This window comes from Ooceraea biroi, chromosome 11 (assembly GCF_003672135.1).
Source record: "Ooceraea biroi isolate clonal line C1 chromosome 11, Obir_v5.4, whole genome shotgun sequence".
In the NCBI taxonomy this organism is placed as follows: domain Eukaryota; kingdom Metazoa; phylum Arthropoda; class Insecta; order Hymenoptera; family Formicidae; genus Ooceraea; species Ooceraea biroi.
The window spans coordinates 10,397,899-10,419,977 of NC_039516.1; the positions used below are offsets into that span (position 1 = coordinate 10,397,899).

At 39.4% G+C, this 22,079-nt stretch overlaps 1 protein-coding gene across 11 annotated transcripts in view; it reads left to right on the forward strand.

Moving 5' to 3' along the window:
* Window positions 1-22,079, forward strand: part of LOC105285307 (nuclear receptor coactivator 2) — a 135,064-nt gene that overhangs the window by 104,785 nt on the left and 8,200 nt on the right. For 7 of the 11 annotated variants that reach the window (XM_026973779.1, XM_026973778.1, XM_020033600.2 and 4 more), the window contains 15 exons: window positions 7,065-7,181; window positions 7,263-7,443; window positions 7,881-8,239; window positions 8,649-8,878; window positions 9,058-10,195; window positions 10,441-10,560; window positions 10,862-11,191; window positions 13,677-13,895; window positions 14,041-14,209; window positions 14,668-14,852; window positions 15,201-15,527; window positions 15,769-15,881; window positions 15,972-16,098; window positions 16,463-16,781; window positions 18,423-18,779. In XM_026973779.1, coding sequence (XP_026829580.1) covers window positions 7,065-7,181; window positions 7,263-7,443; window positions 7,881-8,239; window positions 8,649-8,878; window positions 9,058-10,195; window positions 10,441-10,560; window positions 10,862-11,191; window positions 13,677-13,895; window positions 14,041-14,209; window positions 14,668-14,852; window positions 15,201-15,527; window positions 15,769-15,881; window positions 15,972-16,098; window positions 16,463-16,781; window positions 18,423-18,779 — 4,291 coding nt within the window. The remainder of the gene's footprint in view (window positions 1-7,064; window positions 7,182-7,262; window positions 7,444-7,880; window positions 8,240-8,648; window positions 8,879-9,057; window positions 10,196-10,440; window positions 10,561-10,861; window positions 11,192-13,676; window positions 13,896-14,040; window positions 14,210-14,667; window positions 14,853-15,200; window positions 15,528-15,768; window positions 15,882-15,971; window positions 16,099-16,462; window positions 16,782-18,422; window positions 18,780-22,079) is intronic. The other 4 variants (XM_020033596.2, XM_020033595.2, XM_011349445.3 and 1 more) reach the window with 4 other exon arrangements.

The window sequence follows — 22,079 nt, forward strand, 5'->3', positions numbered from 1 at the left end:
TAGAGTAAATTTTATTCAGTGATGTATTGGCCATTTTGTTCTACTACCTTTCGCCATCTTTCTGGCAACTTTAAGATTCCACGCTCATAGAAGTCCTTTTCCTTATTGACAAAAAATTGAAGCAAGTGATTTTTGACGCCTTCATTTGAATCGAAGTTTACATTGTTCAAAGAATTTTGTAGAGACCGGAACAAATGGTAATCGGATGGTGCCAGATCAGGAGAGTATGGTGGGTGTGGTAGCACATCCTATCCAAGCTGTAAAAGCTTCTGGCGAGTGACCAAACTTGTGTGTGGTCTGGCATTGTCGTGATGGAATACGACACCTTTCCTATTCGCCAATTCTGGTCGCTTCTGCTTGATGGCAGCATCCAATTCATCCAGCTGACGACAATACACTTTCGAATCAATCGTCTGGTTGCTTGGTAGTAGCTCGAAAAATACGATTCCCTTCCAATCCCACCATACAGAAAGCATGATCTTCTTTTGATGAATATCTGCCTTGGATGTCGATTGAGCAGGTTCATCTTGCCTGGACCATGATCGTTTTCGCTTAACATTGTTGTAAACAATCCATTTTTCATCTCCAGTTATGATTCGCTTCAAAAATGGTTCATTTTCTTCACGTTTCAACGATGAATCGCAGATGGTAATGCGTCGAATCAAGTCAATTTCCTTTAAATTGTGTGGAACCCAAATATCGAGCTTTGAAACGAATCCAAGGCGTTTCAAATGATCGTAAACAGTCGAATTCGATAAATTTAACTTTTCAGCACTTTCGCGTGTTGTTATGCGACGGTTTGCTCCACCAGAGCCTTTATTTTCTCGTCATCAGCTTTAATTGGCCGACCTGAACGTGGTGCATCTTTCAAATCGAAATTTCCAGTACGAAATTTCGAAAACCAATTCTGACACTGACGTTCACTCAATACATCTTCTCCGTACACGGCACACAATTTCTTTTTCGCTTGCACTGCATTTTTACCCTTTCGGTAGTAAAAAAGCAAAATATTACGAAAATGCTCACTTTGATTTTCCATGTTTGATGTGATGCCAAAAAAAATTACTTGACAGATCGCAACACAATAAGATACTAAATGACGTCTGAAATGTCAGTTGTCAAAATATAAAACGAAGTTGCCGCTTAGAGTAAGGTTAAGTATCGAGGAACGCGACTAACGACATCTCTTTGTGAAAAACGAAATTACTTTCCGAACAACCCAATAGTAATTCGCGCGATTCCTCGAAGCGAAGTCCCGTAAATTGAGAATTGGAACGGCGCCGGTCGATTTCATATAAATGTGTCATATCGATCGTTACGCATTCGATGAACGAGGATACTCCGTATCTGTGTCCTACATTTTACCGAATGCAACTTGTGTGCTCTTCTGAATCTTATTTGTCTCGCAGCGGAGATAACGATCGACGTTATCGCCGACTGGGAATCGAGCGATCACGCAAAAAAAAAAAAAATTCCGCTCCAAATTTATCGACGAAATCGGTTTTTCTCGATTTGTTCTTGTCGATGCAGCACGTCGCGCTCTACTTGCACTTTTACACCGTTTCCACAAATTGCGTCGGGAATGATAATGAAGCCGCGCGGGACTGATAATAGAAACTGCGAGGAGAAGATAATCTCGAACGCGCGTTGAATCGTTCTCTTATTCGCCTCGTCCGAGCGACACTCTCCTCCGCGAGGAGAAAGTGCCTCGTCGGCCGATTCTTCAACAGTGATGGCATTGCGTGACGTAATTACGGTCACTAATCGTAACGTCGATTTGAGGCTGCGCGAACAATCTGTGTCAAAGTTCCCATTTCGATTTCTCCTGCAGTCGCAAAATGGCGAAAGAATCGAGAAAAATTAACTCCGATATTTTAACGCATTTTTATAAACGTATTCCGCCTTTGCTGGACAATTAATGCGCCAATTGTATCACAAATGCGACAAAATTTCTTGCAAAGCGGAAAAAGAAAATCGGAAAACTTTTCAAACGCACGTCAAAAATATATCGAAGCGCGCGCGCGCGCGCGCATTTCTTTCGACTCGCGCCAGCCGCGCGGCGGCGAGTTATCGAGTTACGTGGCTTTCACCGCGTTACATTTGGGCAACGACTTTCCTGCCCGGGCAACGGACGACTTCCTAAGTCCTGAGTGGTGTCGTTGTTTCGTTAGCGGTCTGACGCAATGACGGATAACAGACACGCGCGCGCGACGGCTAATGGACTGTGCATACGGCACAAAAACCGTGCGCGCTGCACACGGACGTGGCCGTGTACACTCGCGAGCGCAAAGCACGCACTTTCGACCGTGCCCCGTGCTCCCCCCGGGTCCGTACAACTGCTCTCTTAGCCCTCGAAGCAAAGTAAATTTTAGCCTCGCGTACCGAGAAGCGAGGTCCCCCTGCCCCTCCGCGAGACGCGTCGAATTCGAGTAAAAAAATTTCCGCGGTCTGTTTCCTAACGATTCCCGCCTCCTTCCTTTCTTATTATCTCGCGAGATCGTTTGCAGCTGCAGATAAGTGTTTTTCGAGATTTTTGCGAATCGAGCCCGCGCGACGAGAGTAAATAAGGCGATCTCGTTCTCCAGTGAACCGGGCAGGTAGACGAGCTTCTCCGTGTGCGTATGGAGCGAGGCATCGCGAGGCGCTAATTGCGAAGATCTAGAGCCCATTAGAGGCATCTCGTTGCTCGCCGAAAATACCCGAAGACGCCGAAGACTCGTCGTCGGCTCTTACGACGCACAGTGGGCTAGAATCGGAAAAAGCTGGCCAAAAGTCGAATTTTTTCAACTCTTGGAAATCTGTGCATTTCGACCTTTTTTGATTCATGGATATCAGTATTTTCAAAAATGTGAATGGAGTTTCGTAGGAAAAATTTCCTTCCCATTAATCAACAATTAATAGGAGGCAACGCGTTAATGTTCCGAAAAACGAATTATGAATGAGTATAGGCTATAGCTTACATTCTTGTATGCGGATGCAAGTAATTTTGCTTTTTACTCTATAAATAGAATTGAAACTCTTTTCCCAAACAGTTATAACCATTAAAAATGTTTGTTCATCAATTTGTGTTAATCTAAGTTTTTGGTTTCTTAAAATATAAGAAAGAAGTAAAGTTCAATATCATTTTTTTTAAATAGCTGTAAAAGGCTGTTTGGAATTCTTGTTTTATCATCTTGTGTAGGATTCAAACTAAGTATTTCCGTTTGAATTGTGCACACCAATGTACACACCTTTGCGTTATATACAGGATGTTTCATTTTAATTTTCATATCGTAATAGCTCGAAAATTTGGCGTTTTGGTAAAAAATGTTTGAAATGAAAGTTGTAGGTTTTTAAGTGAAGCATTACATAGCAATACCAGTATGACCTTGATAGTGTTGTCAAGATCATGTACAGATCACCGTGAAATTTTTAAATGCCGCGAAACGTACGACGCGGCGCGGTAGCGACTGTAACTTTCAAGCTTCATAACCTCGAAGTATTTAACGGATAAATACTTTGTTATAGTGTTCTGAAAAGCTCTTGAGGTAAGCTACAAAAATATCTAATGCAAACTGGAGGTTCCCATTTAAAAAATTCAAGGTGACCTTTGCGTGACCTTGGCAACGCTATTCAAGGTCATACTAGTATTATTATCTAATACCTGATTTAAAACCCTATAACTTTTATTTGAAACATTTTTTTCTAAAACGTCATGTTTTCGAGTTATTACTTTTGGCCAGCTTTTTTCGAGTTTAGCCCACTGTGCGACGCCTCGCTTCCGCGCGCGCTGGGCATGCGCACAGTTATTTCCTGGAAATTTGACGTTACGCTTAATTGAGCACTTAACTTAACGGACCTTCGATGTGCGTATCGCTCGCGGAATACAAAGGGCGGGACAAAGGAGGACGATTAGCTTTACGAGTCACGTTTCAAGCGAAATCTCGCGTCTCGCACTGACACGTCGCTCGCTCGCTCGCTCGCGCGGTGTTCGCCGGCTCGCAGTTTTGCAGTGCGTTATAATCGCGGCGACGCATCTGCGTTTCTTCTGCGCTGCCGCGAGTCGTCGGAATGCACGAAAAGCGGCGTCAATCGTTTTCTCGCATTATCGCGTCGTACAGCTCGAACGGCGCGGATGGAAATGCCGTCATCGCGGACGTTGCACGAAAACGGACGGAACTGAAGGCTTCATCTCGCTGCGATATTGTTTCCTGTGCACAACGCGCTTATTCGCGTTGACGTTGACCGCGACGAAAGCCAGCGAAAGCACTCTAATATGCCAGCATGGCGGTAATTAGAATTGCTTTATTGTTATTCTCTATATCTCTTCGCTTATTTTATCATCGCTCGTAAAATATAATAATAATAATGATATAAAACATAATGGACTTTTTAGATGTTATTATATTATTATTATAGAGGAAAGTCCCCGATTACGAGATACCATATCGATTTTGCCGAATGTTAGGAAATCTATAGGCAGAATTTAAAAATGTAATACGTTATCTTGAAGAGAATTTAATAAGCTTTAGGTTGGTCAAATGAAAAATCGAATTTAAATATTATTTTTTCTGAAAATTAAAAAAATTTGAAAAAAGAGCTTTACACAAGATCGCGAAAGTGTGCTCCTAATATAAGATACCTTGAGAAATCGGTGTTAAAAGTACAAAATACATCAGTATTGCAAGTAAAAAACTTTATTAGATATTTTTATAAAAATACTGCTGCCACAGCCTTCGCCAAATCTTCACGATTCCACTGTCGACGCTTCCTCGTTTCTCTAACCTCCATAGTCAGATTCTATAAAAATTAAATACACAAAAATTCGTAATATAAATTCGTATTAACTTTTCTTTAACCTTAAGTAGTATTATCTTTCTTTTTATTACACTACATAATCTTCATATTCGAGCAATAATTATCTCATATTAAGAGTACCCTGAATATCTCGTTATACGAGTCACACGCCTAGTGGTACCGCGATCATGAAATCTAACCTCTACAATTAAGCAATTCAACAAATCGAGTATTTTCCTGTTACTACGATTCTATTCTATCATTGCATACTGAATTTATTGCCAACCATTTCTTTATTATATAATAAACAAGGTTTAAAGACTTACCTCAAGTTCCTTTGACATGTTCACAATTTCACAAACCTTTTCTTGCAAAGGCTAAACGCAATAACGAACAATGAATTTTTCACTAAATACATTTTACACCAAGAGTAATAAGTTCATGGTGGAGTTAACAGATGGTGCTCACTAGTTTAGCAGACTCCACTATCTCATATTAGGAGCATATCTCATAATAGGGGATTCTCCTCTATTCTTAATATTATTTATTAATAAGTGACCGGTTTTCAAATCTACTCCGGAATGCAGTTAAAAAATGAGCGCAGGATATCGCGCTGCGATGGATCTATTTCAGAATAAAATACTTCTAATTTTTGTATAAAGCTTATATTTAAATTATTGGGTCGTCCGGAAAGTTCGTACCGATTTTGAAGGAAAATTCAAAGGCAACATTTTTTTATGTCGATAAATACGTATTGACTTATATATGCACCGTTTTGTTTCACAACTTTTGTCCATCTTTCACGCAACTGGAAGATTCCATTCTCCCAGAACTTCTTAGGTTTCTCGGCGAAAAACTCCTCAAGGTGGTTTTTTATGTCGATCAAAGAGTTGAAGTTCTTGCCGCTAAGAGAATTTTGCACAGACCTAAATAAGTGAAAGTCTGAAGGTGCAATGTCTGGTGAATACGGTGGGTGAGGTAGCACATCCCAGCCAAACTCCAACAATTTTTGTCGGGTAGTCAAAGAAACATGAGGTCTGGCATTGTCCTGATGGAACACGACGCCCTTCCTATTAGCTAATTCTGGACGTTTTTCCTGAATCGCTGTCTTTAATTCGTCCAGTTGCGAGCAGTACTTATTTGCATTTATCGTTTGGTTGTGTGGTAGGAGCTCATAATATAGGATTCCTTTCCAATCCCACCAGACACAGAGCATGACTTTTTTGGATGAAGGCCGGCTTTCGGAGTGGTTAATGCTGGTTCATTTCGCTTACCCCAGGATCTTTTTCGTTCTACATTGTTGTAAATGATCCATTTTTCGTCACCCGTCACTAATTGCTTCAAAAATGGTACGTTTTCGTTGCGCTTGTACAGCGAGTCGCAGATGGAAATGCGATCCATTAAATTTTTTCGGCCAAATTATGCGGAACCCATACATCATAGCGACTTACGTAACCAAGCTTCACTACATGATCGTGGACAGTGGTTTTCGATATTTTCAGTATCTCTGCTAATTCGCGTGTCGTGTAGCGCGGGTTATTCTCGATCAGTGTCTTGATTTGGTCATCATCAGTAGTAGAGGGTCTGCCCGAGCGTTCTTGGTCTTTAAGGTTAAAATCACCAGCTCTAAACTTAGCGAACCACTTACGTACGGTTCTTTCAGCTAAAGCGCCTTCTCCGTAAACAGAACATATCGAATTTGTTGCTTGTGAGGCATTTTTGCCTTTCCGGTAATAGAAAAGCATCAAGTGTCTAAAATGTTCTTTGTTTTCTTCCATCTTCAAAAGAGTACAAAACTGACACGAATCAATTTATCTGAAACAACTTTTTTCCTAAAGATGTGTTGAAATGTCACCTTTAAGCATATGTATATAAATCGTATGTTTTCAATAACATTGATATATTCAGACATGTTCCAACGCCATCTATTAAAAATCGGCACGAACTTTCCGGACGACCCAATATTTTCCTGTCCGCGTTACCATCAATCGCTCGATAATGTATCGATCGAGCAATATGCCTATCAATATTATATATTGCAAAATTTTATATACGGATACATGCTTTAAATTGTAAATCGACTTGAAGCTTTCATGTATCTCCGCCTTCGTGATATCGCGCCGCGAGCGCGCGACTTTCGACACGTTTACGTTTCGTGTACGTTTATGCGTAATTTACGGTAATTTTCGGGTGAGCAGGGCACAGGGCCGCGTGCAATAAGCGTTCCACTCCATTCCATTCTTCCTGCATTTTGCATATATTTATTGTCTTATTTCTTTCTTTCGCAGATTCGGCACTTTAGGCAACAAGAGGGCTCCAATAGTCATGCCGTACAGCAGGGAGAAGTGTCTTCGTCGAATCCGAATATACTGTCGAACGATCAAGTCGGTCCCATCTTACTCGAGGTTAGTGTTATCAGATTAACGCCCAGTCGCACAATTTATTTACCGGAGTTTATTATAATAATCACGTGACGCTTGTTTCAGGCGTTAGACGGCTTTCTGTTCGTCCTGAACACGGAGGGCCGCGTGGAGTACGTTACGGATAACATAACGCAGTACATCAATTATACGAAGGACGATGTGCTCGGCAAGGATATCTACAACATTATTCACCATGGAGACCATAACTCCTTCATTCCGAGTCTGTTGCCCATGTCTTCTCTAAGTACATACTCTCACCTGACCTTATGCTGCAGTCGGGTGCTTCAGTATTGTCCGGTCTTGTCCGAGTGGTCAAAGATTCCTCTGCAATGTTTAACATCTCTTCGCATCTCAGTTTAATTAACCCTAGCTTTGACACACAGGGATGCCTGGAACCCCAAGTGAAACAAAAGAATTCACGATTTTTTAACGTAACGTTTAGCGTTTTAGCGAATATCGTGGGAAAATAAATTGATAAATGCAGGCAACTGGACAGTATTAACGCACTCGACTGTACATTCCTCCGTGATGTAAAAGTTAGCAGTAACAATTCTCGAATGTCGTTGATGAACGTACGGATGATCGCGGAGTAGATCGTAGACGAGCAATCGCGCAATCGCAGCGGGTTTGATGATGTAACGGAGAATATCTCTTCTTTCTCGGGATTGATCGAACGATCAGGCTGGACCAACGAGCCGCAGACCAGGAACCGCACGTTCAACTGCCGCTTCTTGGTGAAGCCACCCGATGATAAGAGCGAGACTATGGAAGAGAAGCAACAGCGCGTGTCGAAGTACGAGTCCATGCAAATCTGTTCTGCCCTACTGCCGAACGTCGATCGTCTCGAGAGCGGTGATGTGTCCTCCGAGTCGTCCGACATTGGCCCTTGCGTGATGTGCGTGGCGCGCAGGATACCGATGAACGAGAAGCCCGTTGGTACTCGCGTCGACCAATTCACCGTCAAATTGGATACCACCGGGAAGATTATCGCGATAGACGGCAGTTGGTTACCTCCCGCTTACTCGAAGTACATAAACAAGGTGAGAGAGTACGTCACAGAAATGTGTATCGCAATCACGTCGCAATGCTCATCCAGCTCCGACAGCAGCGCGATAATCTATCGATAATTGAACTCGCGATATTGCGCGAGATGAACGAGACGCATAGAGAAGTCGTTACGCTTCGCAGTTGCATGAATTGATTGTAACATAAGTTACCTTCGAGAAAGACCAGACATTGTTCACGTTCTGTTTGATGCGTTCACTAATTATCGCAAATACTTTACGTGTTATTAGAAATAATTAAAAGTAAATGAAAATAATTAAGGAAATAACTACTCTCTTATTTAATTCTCCAGAAATGTATTAAAATATTAACGAAAGCGTGAATTACAGATAAAACGAAGAAATTTATTGGTTCGTTGAAACTTAATATACATTTCCATTGTAGGACCTGATAGGCACAGCAATTAAGGACCTGTGCCATCCTCATGATCTCAGCACGATCACGAAGCATTTGAAGGACACGCTTCAAACCGGGGAGAATACGAGCGATGTGTACCGGCTGCGCATTACTCCCGACAAGTTCCTTAAAATACAAACGAAAACGAAATTGTTCAAAGAGAATATAATGGATGGCGTGACCGATGACTTTATGATGGCTACTAATTCCATCATTGGGTAAGTTATTACGCGGTGCTCGTTAGAATTCTAGTAACGACCGATCTAATGTCTCAGTAATCATCGATGCGACGCATGCGGAATTTATCGATGCGATCTATCAGTTCACTTATTTATTAAAATAAAAGTACAACTAACAAATATCAAAGAGATATATTCTTGATTTTTGTCGATGATAGGGACAGTGACTTAATGCCTATCGAGGGTCAGCTTTCCAACAACAAAGTGTGCTCAGGACATTCTAGCAACCGTTGTGCGAATAATAGTAATAATAATAACGGTAACAATAACAATAACGTGGGTGGGCCGCTGATGTCCGTCGCGCACCTGAACGGTCAAGTGAGTGGTATCAGTGCTCGCGGTATGGCGACGACTCCCACGTCCTCGAACTCGATCGCCTTTAACGCGGGGGGTACCGGTGCCGGCAGCGGTGGCGGCGGCGGCGGCAGTGATTCGTGCAACCCTCTCACGTCGCTAAGCACGTCGACCGGCAATCCGTTCAATCACTTTTCGGGGAGCATGGACCTGGAATTCGATCTCTTTCCTAGTTCCACGTGGAACTTGGAGAGTAGCAGTGGCTGGGTGGACAGGCCGGAGTCGAGGGCGAGCGGGCCGCCGAATTCACGACCATCTTCCCAACCGGCTCCGACGTCACCGAGCTCGCAGGGAACCTTCTCTAATTCAGCGGTGGCGTCCCATTGCAGTCCCCTGCGATCGTACAGCCCGAGCTCGGTCAGCGCTGCTCACCCCTTCAGCAATTCGTTCTCCTTCAGTCCGCTTCAGGAGTCCACGCAGACGTCCACGTTGGCCAGCAACGCCGTCGTCAGCGGTGTCAGCACCAACGGCGGCAGCGGCGGTGCTGGCGGTGGCAGTAATGTCGCTGGTAGCGGCAAAACCGTACCTGGAAACGTTGCTACAACGTCCGTCAAGCGAGCAGAAGAAGGTAGCAGCAAGAGCGGGTGTCCTACCAGCAACAGTGGTGCTACTGGCGGTGCTGGCAGCGTACTGGACAGCGGCGGAACGACGAAAACTAGCAACGCCACCATCGAGACTCAGAACAATAGTGTCGTGTCCACGGAATCCGGTAGACTCAGGAACTTATTGACCAAGGGCCCAAGTGCCAGTGATGATAGCCAGGATAATGTGAATAACGACACGGATAACCAGAGCAAGAACCAGATACTAAAGATCCTGTTGAACCAGCAGGACGAGGACGATTATCATTCGGAACACAAAGTGCGCACGGGTCCTAGCAGCATGCCGAAGCCGAGCCTAGAGCACTCCAAATCGTCGCTAGGAAATAATATGCTGTTGCAGGTAATTACGTGATCCTTGATTGATATTCTACGATGCGGTTAATACAAAAGTTTTTGCAAAAATCTATGTTAGAAAAGTAATTCGCCTTTGCAAGTCATTTTGTTTTCCGCTGCTGACGCTTATATTATTCGAAAGTTTCGCATTTAAAAGATAATATGCTTGCGATAAAATGACTTCACTGTATGATCTTATTTCCGACAATTATGAGTACTTTTTTTTAATTTTTGCAACTCAACTTTTTTAAGTTATTGAATGAGAAGAATGACGACGAAGACGAGGAGACTCGCGCCGGAGTAAAGAAGAGGAACGAACTTCTGCAACAATTGATGAAAGATCAAGATGAAGAGACGAAGTTAGAACAGCAGGTGCGTTTCGAGAGTGTTAAAACTGATATTGCTAAGAATTAAAATATGCCAAAGACTGCATTTCATTACTACCAGTAGTATTGACAGTACTTAATTTTTCCAATATTTCGTGAAAATGAACAGAATAATTTTATAATTACCGGCATTTTCTATTTTATCTTTTTTAACATTTAATGAACAAAAAGAATGCAATAACCTTATCAGTGCCGCTAAATAGCAGCGTGCAAATGTGTCCTATGGCACAGAAAAGGCAGAAAAATTGTTATGCGCATAACTGTTATCATCTTTCTTCTTTGTCTAGCCAAATCGGAAGGATGATCCTCTTTTGCGAAGCCTTGGATTCCGGAATACCACACCATCTCCTTCTCAATCAAGCGATCACGTTAGTCTCGGCAGCACGACGCAAATCGGCCAGAAGAGACCAGGTGAGGACGGCGACGTTAACGTGGCCGTAAAGCGACCGGTGGACGGCTCGCATCAAGTATCGTCTTCAGCGGCGACCTCGTCGAGCAACGCGACCAGCAAGCTCTGGGAGAAAAACAAGATGTTGGCTTCTCTGCTCGCGAAGCAGCCGCCGCAGCCGACGAACATTACACCACTTCCCCCGTCTGTGATATCGGCAACGCCGCAAGTAAGAAAATACTTCAAATTTTTGGCACACAGGACGTGACAATGCTAGAAAGTTCACGTGGCGCTGTAATTGCTCTATCAGTCTATCAATTCCACTTTCCCGAAATTGGTATACTTATACGTCATTTTTGATAAATATTTTTTGCTGTGTAATTAGCATTGTCGCGTCCTTTATTTCTGTTTTTCAAGGGCCGGTTTTTCAACAGTAGTTAAACTTAGGCTGAAGTTTAAACTCTGTTCACATTTACGTCCGCTTACATTCTACTATTTATAATATTAATTATTAATTCTAATATTTTATCTAATATTTTATTTTTATTTAATATTTTTACTACGTTAAAGAAATGTACTAAAGCATTTTCACAACACAAAATAATTTAAATATAACAACAGTTTTATATTATAGACAATTAAGCATCAAATATTCATCAGATTACTTATCAAAATTTCTTCCTCGGTTTTTCTAAAATTGGAAGCACGTTTTACGGTACTACGGTTTTACGGTGTTAACGTTTTCCATATTTATTAATTGTAAATCAGTGTCTTGACATAAACAAATCGACAGGCGTAAGATAAATTAATTTATTACTTGTTTTGAAGTTATGCGTTAAAATTGTGTTAAAATTTTAAAATTATCATTATAGAGTCTGCATCACAGAATACGTTTACACGGCAACGTTAATCCAATTTAAACGACAGTGACAACCGTAATTATAATAATAATATTATAAATGATGTTCGTTTATACGCAACGATTTATAGCGTTAGCGTAACGTTATTACAACTGGTGCAACATTGGCGTAAAACACTGTGGCGTAAAGCCGCAAAAGTGTTTATACGACATCTAATATATCTAGTTAGAACAGTCATTGTCACTAAACTGGATTAATATTTGGATAAACATACCTAGACTGAGACATAGGACTAAAGAAATGTAGCATTAATTGCTTATAAGAAAAAGGAAGTGATACAAAATATTCGCAAGATTCGGGTAACGAACCCTGCCAGCAGGTAGCGTGATAGCGAGCGGATGGTCAGGTGACGTACACAACTATGTTCGTGTCCATGTGCGCACACGGACACGATACGTAGTCTGTGTGCGTCGTGAACCGTTCTCTTCACTACCTCATGTTGTCGTTCAAATCATCACTGACACATTTTATTAAACTGTAGTTTAAGTTATTATTGAAAAACCGGTCCTAAATAATTCTTACGTGTACTTTAGTTCCATCTATGTATTATATATAATTATATAATACAATCATCATAACTAATCTAGCTTACAGGACAGTACAAATTTGCGTAATCCACACGAAATGTCTATGAAAAAAACATTTATTAGTGAAATTTGTCTCTACAAAAGTAGAACGTATCATGTATAGAATATAAAAACATAGACTACAAAATTTCAAAACATCAGGAAAAAAGTATCAGGATCTTGTGTAGGTAAAATAACGGTTTTATGGTTGGAAAAACCGCGCATTAAGAAAGTCAAGTAGAGGGAGGTTCTAGAAGGAAAGGGAAGTGCCTGTGAAGGAAAGGGATGCGTTGTAATGAAATTTAAAAAATTCTACCTGAGTGTTCTCTTTCAATCAGCGAGTAGACAATTTATTTGGAGCTAGGCAATGGTGAAGTGAACATCTCGTGGATCCTCTCTCTAGATCTTATGTATTTTCCTTACACTTGCATAACTTAAAATAAAAAAATTCTATAATTTCTATCTCTATTGCGCAGTGATAAATATTTTAATGCAAAGCTACAGAATCAATAGTCTCGGAAATATGAGAATCCCAGTCGAAGGTAAGTCAGAATGTATTGTTTAACGAAATAAACGGAGACAACCGCTCGTGACGCGCAGGATAACGCATCATCGAATCTCGTGGATATTTCTTCAACAGTTCATGCTATTTCGCATAAAATCTCTCGTAATGTCACTTGTGTGTTTTTTTCCGATCTTTATCGGCCTCTTTATGTCACAATTTGTGCGGCATACGTGTTTTTACAAAATAATCGTGGATCTTCTCTCTAAATATTATACGCATATGCATGCCGAAACATTTTGAACGATGTATCATGATATAATGCACGTAACACGCAAATAATTGAAGAGACAGGTTGTTGAATGATTAGGAAAAATGATTGATCAATTGTGGTTAATATCATGTCACAGCGACTTGCAAATTTTAGACAGTCACTGATGGAGGGACCATTTTAGAATGGACCATGGGCTTAAAACATGCTTCAGGCAATAAATGCATGCTTAGTGCAAAGAACTGTTGCCTAGCGAGGAAAAGATCCACGTTCGATTCCCATGTGAGATCACACGAGATCTTGATATATTTTCCGATATTTTATAATGATAATTTTATTTTTTGTCAAAACATTTCTTTGCATTATGTAATTTTCTTAATTTTAATTATTCGTATAAAGATGATGTTACATAATGTAAGAAATGTTGGAAAAAATAATTATAATCTGTTTTCCAGGATAAGCTGCCACGTTTAAAGCAGCAGCAACAACAGCAGCAACAACAGCAGCAACAACAGCAGCCGCAGCAGCAGCAACCTTGGACCGGCGGCAGTATACAAGTTGGTGGTAATAATGCGATCACAACGACCGCGACGTCAGCGCGGCCTCCCCAAAGCCAGTCGAGACACCTACCTCGTCAAGCAACCAATACCTACCTCAGTCATATGCTAAGTCAGGTTAGTGTGACTTAATACGTTCATCGCCAAGCAGTAATTTAATTGATTTTTCATTTAATAAATGAAATTAAATGAATTATATATATATATATATATAATCTATATAATAATTTCCATAATAAATATGTATGTATATACCTTGCAGCAACAAAGGTCCCAAATGGGACCACTCGAGCCCGAGTTTGCGGGTAACAGAGAATATCATCAGGCTGATCCGGCTTGGGATAATCAATCGTCGGATCCAGATCTCTCTGAAATTCTGGATCAAGTTATAGACATCGTCCCGGATGAACCACCTATCAGGGTAGTTACAGGTAATTACAATGTTCAAAATGTTAAATGATAATTTTCCAACTTTTCGTTAATTTATTTTACAGATACATTACGTTGCAATTATGTTTCAATCGATGGTTATGCAATATTTTTATTTCATTTTACCATTAAATTTAAATTGTTTAGAAATTAGCACACAATTTTTAAATCATTGATATGGATCTAAAATTGTACATCTTAGTCACGTACTTAGACTTTCGCTGTTACGCCGCGCGTTAAACAGATCCAAATTTATTTGCTTTTTTGTATTTTTTTATTATTTTTGATCGAGATACAGTCGCGTAATTCGATTTGCGAGCAAATGAAATGTGACAATTTTGCGTGAATGCTTTTGTAGTTGACCATTTTTGTATGAGGAATATAATGCGGCATTATTATTACCATGCGTGGCAGCGAAAGTGATTGCACAATTATAGAGATCGTACTTTTCATTTAATAGATTCGTCTGCGATAGCAAATCTCCTAGATGCCGAAGCGCCGCAAAATAAGGCCCTGAATAACGCCCTGAACGAGAAGATGGCGATTAACGCCATCCAAGAGTCATTGATGCTGTGTGAGACCGCTGTGAATCCGACGTCTTCCACCATAACCATGCCTGGCACTCCTCCAGCCTATTCTACTGCGGTGAGTTTGCTATTTAACAAAATAATTAAAAACAATAGAGAATAATTAACTGTTATTTTTTATTTTAATGATAATTTATCTTAATTGATAATTGATCTTAATTATCTTAATTGTTAAATTGAGAAATAATTCAGAATATTAATTTAAGATTTTTCCTTTTTAATTTTTTTTAAATTTAATTTATTCGTTTATTTTGCCAATAGTTAAATTGATAAAATAATTCAGAATATTATTTTAAGATTTTTCCTCTCTTTATTTAAGACCATTTATTTTGCCCTCAATCTTTTTTAATCTCTGCCAAAATAATCTGTCGTGCACAGAATCATGAGAAATTAAATTTTATTGCAGCTGAGTACCACACCTGTGACAACTAGTCACAGTTACCAGCCGCCTCCAATGTACCAGCAACCCAGAATGAGGTTCAACACTCAGCAAGGCGTCAGGCAGACCAGCCAGTTCACGCAGCAGCAGTTGCAGTTGCAACAACGCTCCAAGCTCTTACAGCAGCAGCAACAGCAGCAGCAGCAGCAGCTCAAGCAACGATTACTGCAACAGCAGCAGCAGCAGCAACTGCTCATTCCGTCGAACGCCACCGCGACGGACCAGATCAGCAGCGGCATTCACAACATCGATAATCTGTTGAACAATACCGTCGCACCGAACGTGTCGTTGCAGGTATGTACCGTTTATTATTGAAAGTGTAAAATATGAGAGAAATCGGAGACTTGCTAGCACAATCTTATTCTTACTTTCATGCTTTTGTATTTTTTATATCAAGATTTTTAATATCAATTTATCAAGATCGTACTTTATTCATCGCAGGTTCTGTTTTATTTTTAACCAATGTGCTTTAACAAAAGACCGCTGTGTTTTATATTCAAGACTGTTATTAAGCTTAAGAAACATTCTTTTTCAGCGATCGAATGTCCCAGATTCGCAAGTCTCTCCGAACTACGGGGGATCCGTCCAGATGGCTTCTGGTCACCGACTCGCTCATTCATACTCCCATCCATCGACGATGGCACAGCAGTAAGTTACTTCGTAATAATTAATTATACATATATCCGCATTCGTAATCGTGCATAAAGATTCCGCTACACTGCTCCGTTTTCTCGACAGCTCCATCGTGAACAACAATTTTAACAGTGGCCAACAAGTGTCCGCCGCGGCGAGGCTCTCGCCACACTCTTCGGCTGGCATATTACCGTTTCCGCATCCGCAGCCATTGTCACCACGGGTGACGCAAGTGAGTTGAAAAATATTTTATTTGACTAACAAAAGATACTCTTCTCCATTTGTTAGTTAGGAGAAGATAACTTCTATAAATAAGATTCAAAATTGACAAGCATAATGAAAATTTTAACTGAAGTTTATGTAAACACATTCTGTTTAAGTTAAGTATCCAATATGTATGGTGAATGTTAATGTAACGCATTAACGAAACTACGAGCTTCGAGCTATCATACATTGCGGTTCCATTTTGTCTAACGTGTCTGTTATTATTATTATTATTATTATTCTTGATTTATTTGCTTATTTCTCTTACTAGAGAATTCTATTATTCTTATTTCGCTGAGTATTTTTATACGTTTAAACGGTATATGCGCTAGGGCAATTACAGCAACACAACGAGATTATTCAACCAGGTACCAGTGAACTCGGTGAGACCGCAGCAGCAGGTCACGGCGCAGCAGCAGTTGCAGCAACAGCAATTGCAGCAACAGCAGCAGCAGCAACAACGATCGATGCCGTCGCCTGGAACACCAGCTTCCGCGCGGCAGTCCCCCTTTCCGGAGGCGTTCCCGCCACCTACGTCTCCTACCGCCAGCCAGTTTCCACCGGGTCCCAATACCGGTGCGCCAAATCCGTCGGCCCAGTATCGGCTGCAACGGGCCGCGTCTACACCCTCCGCCACAACTCAGTTGCCAGGTACGTATTCATCTACTGACGAATCGTCAAATTCAATTAATCATTACCAACATGGTTCAATAACGAGAAATATCCACAAGCAACCAGTAATCAACTTGAAGAATAACAAAAACGATTTTCCGAATACACCGCAGCTTCTACAAAATATTTATTCTTGCAAAATAAAGAGTAATATCGTTTAAGAGATTAGGTTTTGCAGCCATTTGAGCAGAGAAATTTCTAGCATAGTTCGGGTATCATTTTTATGGTTAATTCACACGCACATACATATATCGGCTGTATATATCGGCAGTATATACAGTGTTTTATATAATGTTGCGCAAGAGTTTAATATAGAATGGGATTAATGTGAAGACATAATGCAACGCGCGCTATACATTTAGACGTATCTAGGATAGGATAAGATTAGGAATATAAGTGCCTACGGAAAGTCGCTCTACTGTGCCACTGCGATTATATTAATCGTTCGATTATTCACATAATCATTCAATTCACACTAGCTGATTTTCAATTGAATTTAAATTCGAAGAAAGAACTTGTACGCAAAAATGTTTGCATTTACTTTCTGTCACACTTTTAGTGTTCGACTGTATTTAAGACGCAGTGGCTAGCCGGTAAATCGACTTTTACAATAGAGTGTCTCGCGTTATGTACTGTCGGGTTACTATATAATATTACTTATATATAAGTTACAACGTGAGATACTCGACCATATTTCTTCTCGTTTATAAGCGCTAGATTTATTACGAGAGATGTGAATATGCGATTTTAACCGGTGCCCTAACTCGTACGTTAAGTTTCGAATCGAGTTCTCGTCATTCGTCGATCGCAAGATACTCTTCACGAAAGAGTATGTTAAATTTTACGTAAGGGATCATCAAGTCGAGTTTTACGGGATAAACGGCAACGCGCGATTTAATGTTACACACGCTTTTGAAGATATAATCGAAATATTTCGTTCTGAAGCGGGTAAGTACATACACAAATCAAGATTAACTCTTAATAAACTGTGGGAGCGTAGATTAGTCGAGTATGCGCATAGACTTATATTAGTATCTTTTGTGCTTGTATCTCTCGGTGTCTCTTTCTCGTAGAATTATGTAATACTCTGTTGGTGTGCTCTTACAAATTCTTTATTGCAGGAAAGAAATTTTTGTAACTCCGAGTGATGTAGCATATTCCGCATAATTAATTTGATCTTTTTATTTGACCATTCAATTATTTTTATGATTGGAATGATGCGTTATATATGAAATTATAAAATGCTTGATCATATCTAATATCTGCTTTCAACTCTTCGCGAATATGAGGAATAAATGAGAAAGAAGTAGCGTCATCGAGCCAAAGAGTTTACGCGTAAGTCGCGAGTTTTGTTTGTTCTGTCATGCGAAAAGGTGTATCTGCTTTTAGCTTCCGGTCGGCGGAATCGCGGGACGCCTTACTTAGCTATGTACGATCCAACCGGCCTTTGATCTTTGTCTAACGCAATTTTCAATCTAGATATTATGTGCGTGGCTATTGACAGTAATAAAAATGCTGGCATGATCATTATTAACACATGAGAGCGACATTGCAGCGTTCAAAAAACGCCCGCAACGGCTGGCGAAGAACAACACAAGGTATACACGATTAATGTTGCAGGTGGTATCGGATCCCCTCGGCACTACGGCGGCGTGAGTAAGGAACAGCCACTTCTTTCACCTAGTCATTCACACTCGACTTGCCCGGTAACACCTACTCACAACCAACACAACACTACGAACACACAACATTTCTCCAGTCAACCACCGCCACCACCTCCGACACAACAGCAACAACCACCGCCACAGCAACACAATCCAATGCTGTACCACAGCAACGCCAATACTATCAACCCGGCTGACATGCAGAATAGTCAGTTCTGTTACGATCGATCGTCAGTTCCGCTCTATCCTGGCGGGGAGGCGCAGGATGTCAGGTCACTGCCTCCGGGTAATCCTGTCAATCATCAGATCGGTGGTAAGTCATATGACTTATTAGCGTCAAGAGGCAGCTTGTTACAATCATCACCAGAATATCCGAGGAATAAGAAAATATCCAATATGATAAAGCACAACCATGAACGCCGCTACCAAACTTATCACCCTTACTATTCGCACAACTTTCACCATCAACGTGGCTATCAGCAATATCCTTACCATCAATATAACTATCAGCAATATTCTGGAGTTTCTGATAAAAAGAACTCTGGAGTTTATAATAAAAATTACTATCACAAATATCCTTAATGGCAAATTTGATGGTAGCAAAAGTGTGAAGCATGAAACAGATTAATAATTTTTGTTCTCTTAGTTCTTTTATTCTATCTTTCTTTTTTCCTTTACTAGAATATATACAAGTATATACAATATATTATAAGTAAGGTAAATACCTAAACGAGAGAGATACTCTGGATCTCTGAGTTCGGTATTCGCTTTTTTATTTTTAAGGATTTTTTTTATTATTTTAGTTTTCAATTTAATAAACATGTGTTTTAGTCTTTTGTATCTTTTCTCATCAAATTTTTTGATATTTTTAGAAATATTTCTAGGTACTGTTGACAAACTCTAATCATCCAATATCCGATAGTATATTTTTGTTACACTTCGTATTAAATTAGTGCAAAAAGCACTGTACAAAAATAATTTTTTCTAACGATTCAAGCGTTTACTTATAACAAAATTTTACGACAATATTATTTATAAAAATAGAATGATGAAATAAAATTTTATCCATGGTTCATTAAGATAAAAGAAGAAGATAAAGATGGCTAACTTAATGAGGGTTGATTTTGTCATGTTTATCATGAAATTTACCATGAATATTATATGTAATATATATGTAATATATATTGTTTTTAATCGGAAAAATTCATTTATATAAATTTTATGTAAATGTGATCTTTTAATTTTATCTTTGATTTATCTTATTATTATTATTATTATTATTATTAATATATTATATTATCTTCTTTGGACCTGTAAATAACTCACGAGCTTTTAAATAGTTGCTCCCTGAAAATACCGTTCTCATTATTGTGTGTATTCATTAGTGTTATGTATCGAATTCTGAATGTATCAATATGACAAATTATTAACTGTTTCATGTACTTAATTAAAATAAACTTATATTTTTTGTACCCATATCATTATATGCTGAATGATGCATGGTGCTTTCTTTGGGCTCTTTTTTTTATCTGTTAATTGTCATAACCATCGTAGTATTATATGCATATAATCTGACAATACATATCTTTCACATCTATATAGTATTCTGTTTTATGAAGGAAATTTATTTGTATTTATCAGTAATTGTAAGATCCACACGAGATCTTCAATCAGTTTCATAAGATTCGGAGTGCTAATCAATCGCAAATCGATGTTAGAAATATATAGAGCATTTTTTGCTTTATATCTCATCCTCGTGCTATTGAATTTGCATCGAATCTAATTCGATTCCGAATCGGAATCGTTAATTCTACGGTATTGAAATTGATAATTTTACGGTAATGAAAGGGAAACATTACGTTTTTTAATAAAATGATTATATGTGCCGATTTACCTCAACCTTTCCGATTCATATACCATACTTTCCACGTCTTGTAAATACATGACATAACATATAACTATAATGTAGAAAAAATTATATATAATATGAAGAGAAAAATAATGTGAAGAGAGAGAGAGAGAGAAAAAGCTGAGGTAAGTCGAAACAGATAAAACTGAGTGTTTACAACGATGTACAACAGAGCTGTCTAATTGGGTGCTCGCACAGATAATCATATCGCACTTAGATTTCTTTTCTTCCTGCTTTGTGCATACCTCGTTCAATCTTTTGTCATTCGTTCGCGCGATGCCACAAGTTACACAGCTCTACATAGGAGGACATAGATAGGAGGTAGTTGATGCAGTTAATTTAAAGAGAAATAAATATGTATCAAGATGTTCGAAACATTTTGGACTTTTGTAATTTATATGTCTTGACTTCATCAAATGTTCAACTTCACTAATCATCACAATTCATTAATGGTATTTTTTTATCAATTTAAGGGGATGCTGGAGCTGCTAGTGAACTTCTTCGCGATGGTGCTGCCATCGCACAATATTTGCACAATAAAATGCTTTTTACAAAAATTTGGCAATTTGTGCGCACAAAAGTGAGGCACTTTTGAATGAAGACAGAATGAAGGAATATGAGGCGGCTTTTAGAAATGAATTTAGAAGCGTAAGAGAAAAGAAAAGCGTGTTTGAAAATTTTGCACATACTTATACATACATACAAGCTTTTCAAACACGCTTTTCTTTTCTCTTACGCTTCTAAATTCATTTCTAAAAGCCGCCTCATATTCCTTTATTCTGTCTTCATTCAAAAGTGCCTCACTTTTGTGCGCACAAATTGCCAAATTTTTGTAAAAAGCATTTTATTGTGCAAATATTGTGCGATGGCAGCATCATCGCGAAGAAGTTCACTAGCAGCTCCAGCATCCCCTTAAAGCATCAACTAACTCTTTTTCCCTAGTTGCAAAGAACACCGTTATTTGTAAACCTAGCGTAATTTGGAAGCACTTTCTATGTTAAAAATTCGCACGAACTTTTACCACTGACATCGATAATCAGCATCGATAAAACGCAAAATACACGATTTGGTATATATAATCACCACCTGCATTTCATTCATGAACGTGGTCCTCTGATAATAAATTTCAAAATAAATAGAAATTTATTTTTAAAAATAAATTAAAAATTAGCATCATCCTATCACCTGCATTTATTTAAATTGCGTAATGTTGTAATGACATCACGTGCAATCTACCTTTGCCACATAACTGTCACATGTACTGTATCGTTGTATGCTTTTACTTGTCAAAATTGTAAATATGTCTATATTACGTGATTATTCATTATCGAGCGTTGTGTAAACGTTAATATGCTGAATCGTGTGTTGTTAATGTATACAGGATACTATAACTTTATACAATTTGAAAGATAATTTTGAGGAACGGAAAGTTAATGCCGTTTGCTCACCGCCTCGAATGGAATTACCGCGAACGGCACGAATAAACATATGGCGGGAGCTTATAACGTTGAAGCAATTTAGCGAGTACTATCGGGTGAACGAAGCTCCAACGGCGACAAAGGACAAACCGCTTCCCAATGCGGTGTTGCGTTGTATATCATATTGTACTATACCGTCATCACAGCCACCAGAAGCTATATTTTCATACATGTATAGGCTGTATTTTCATATAGAAGTGTAAAAATGAATGTACATAATGAAGTG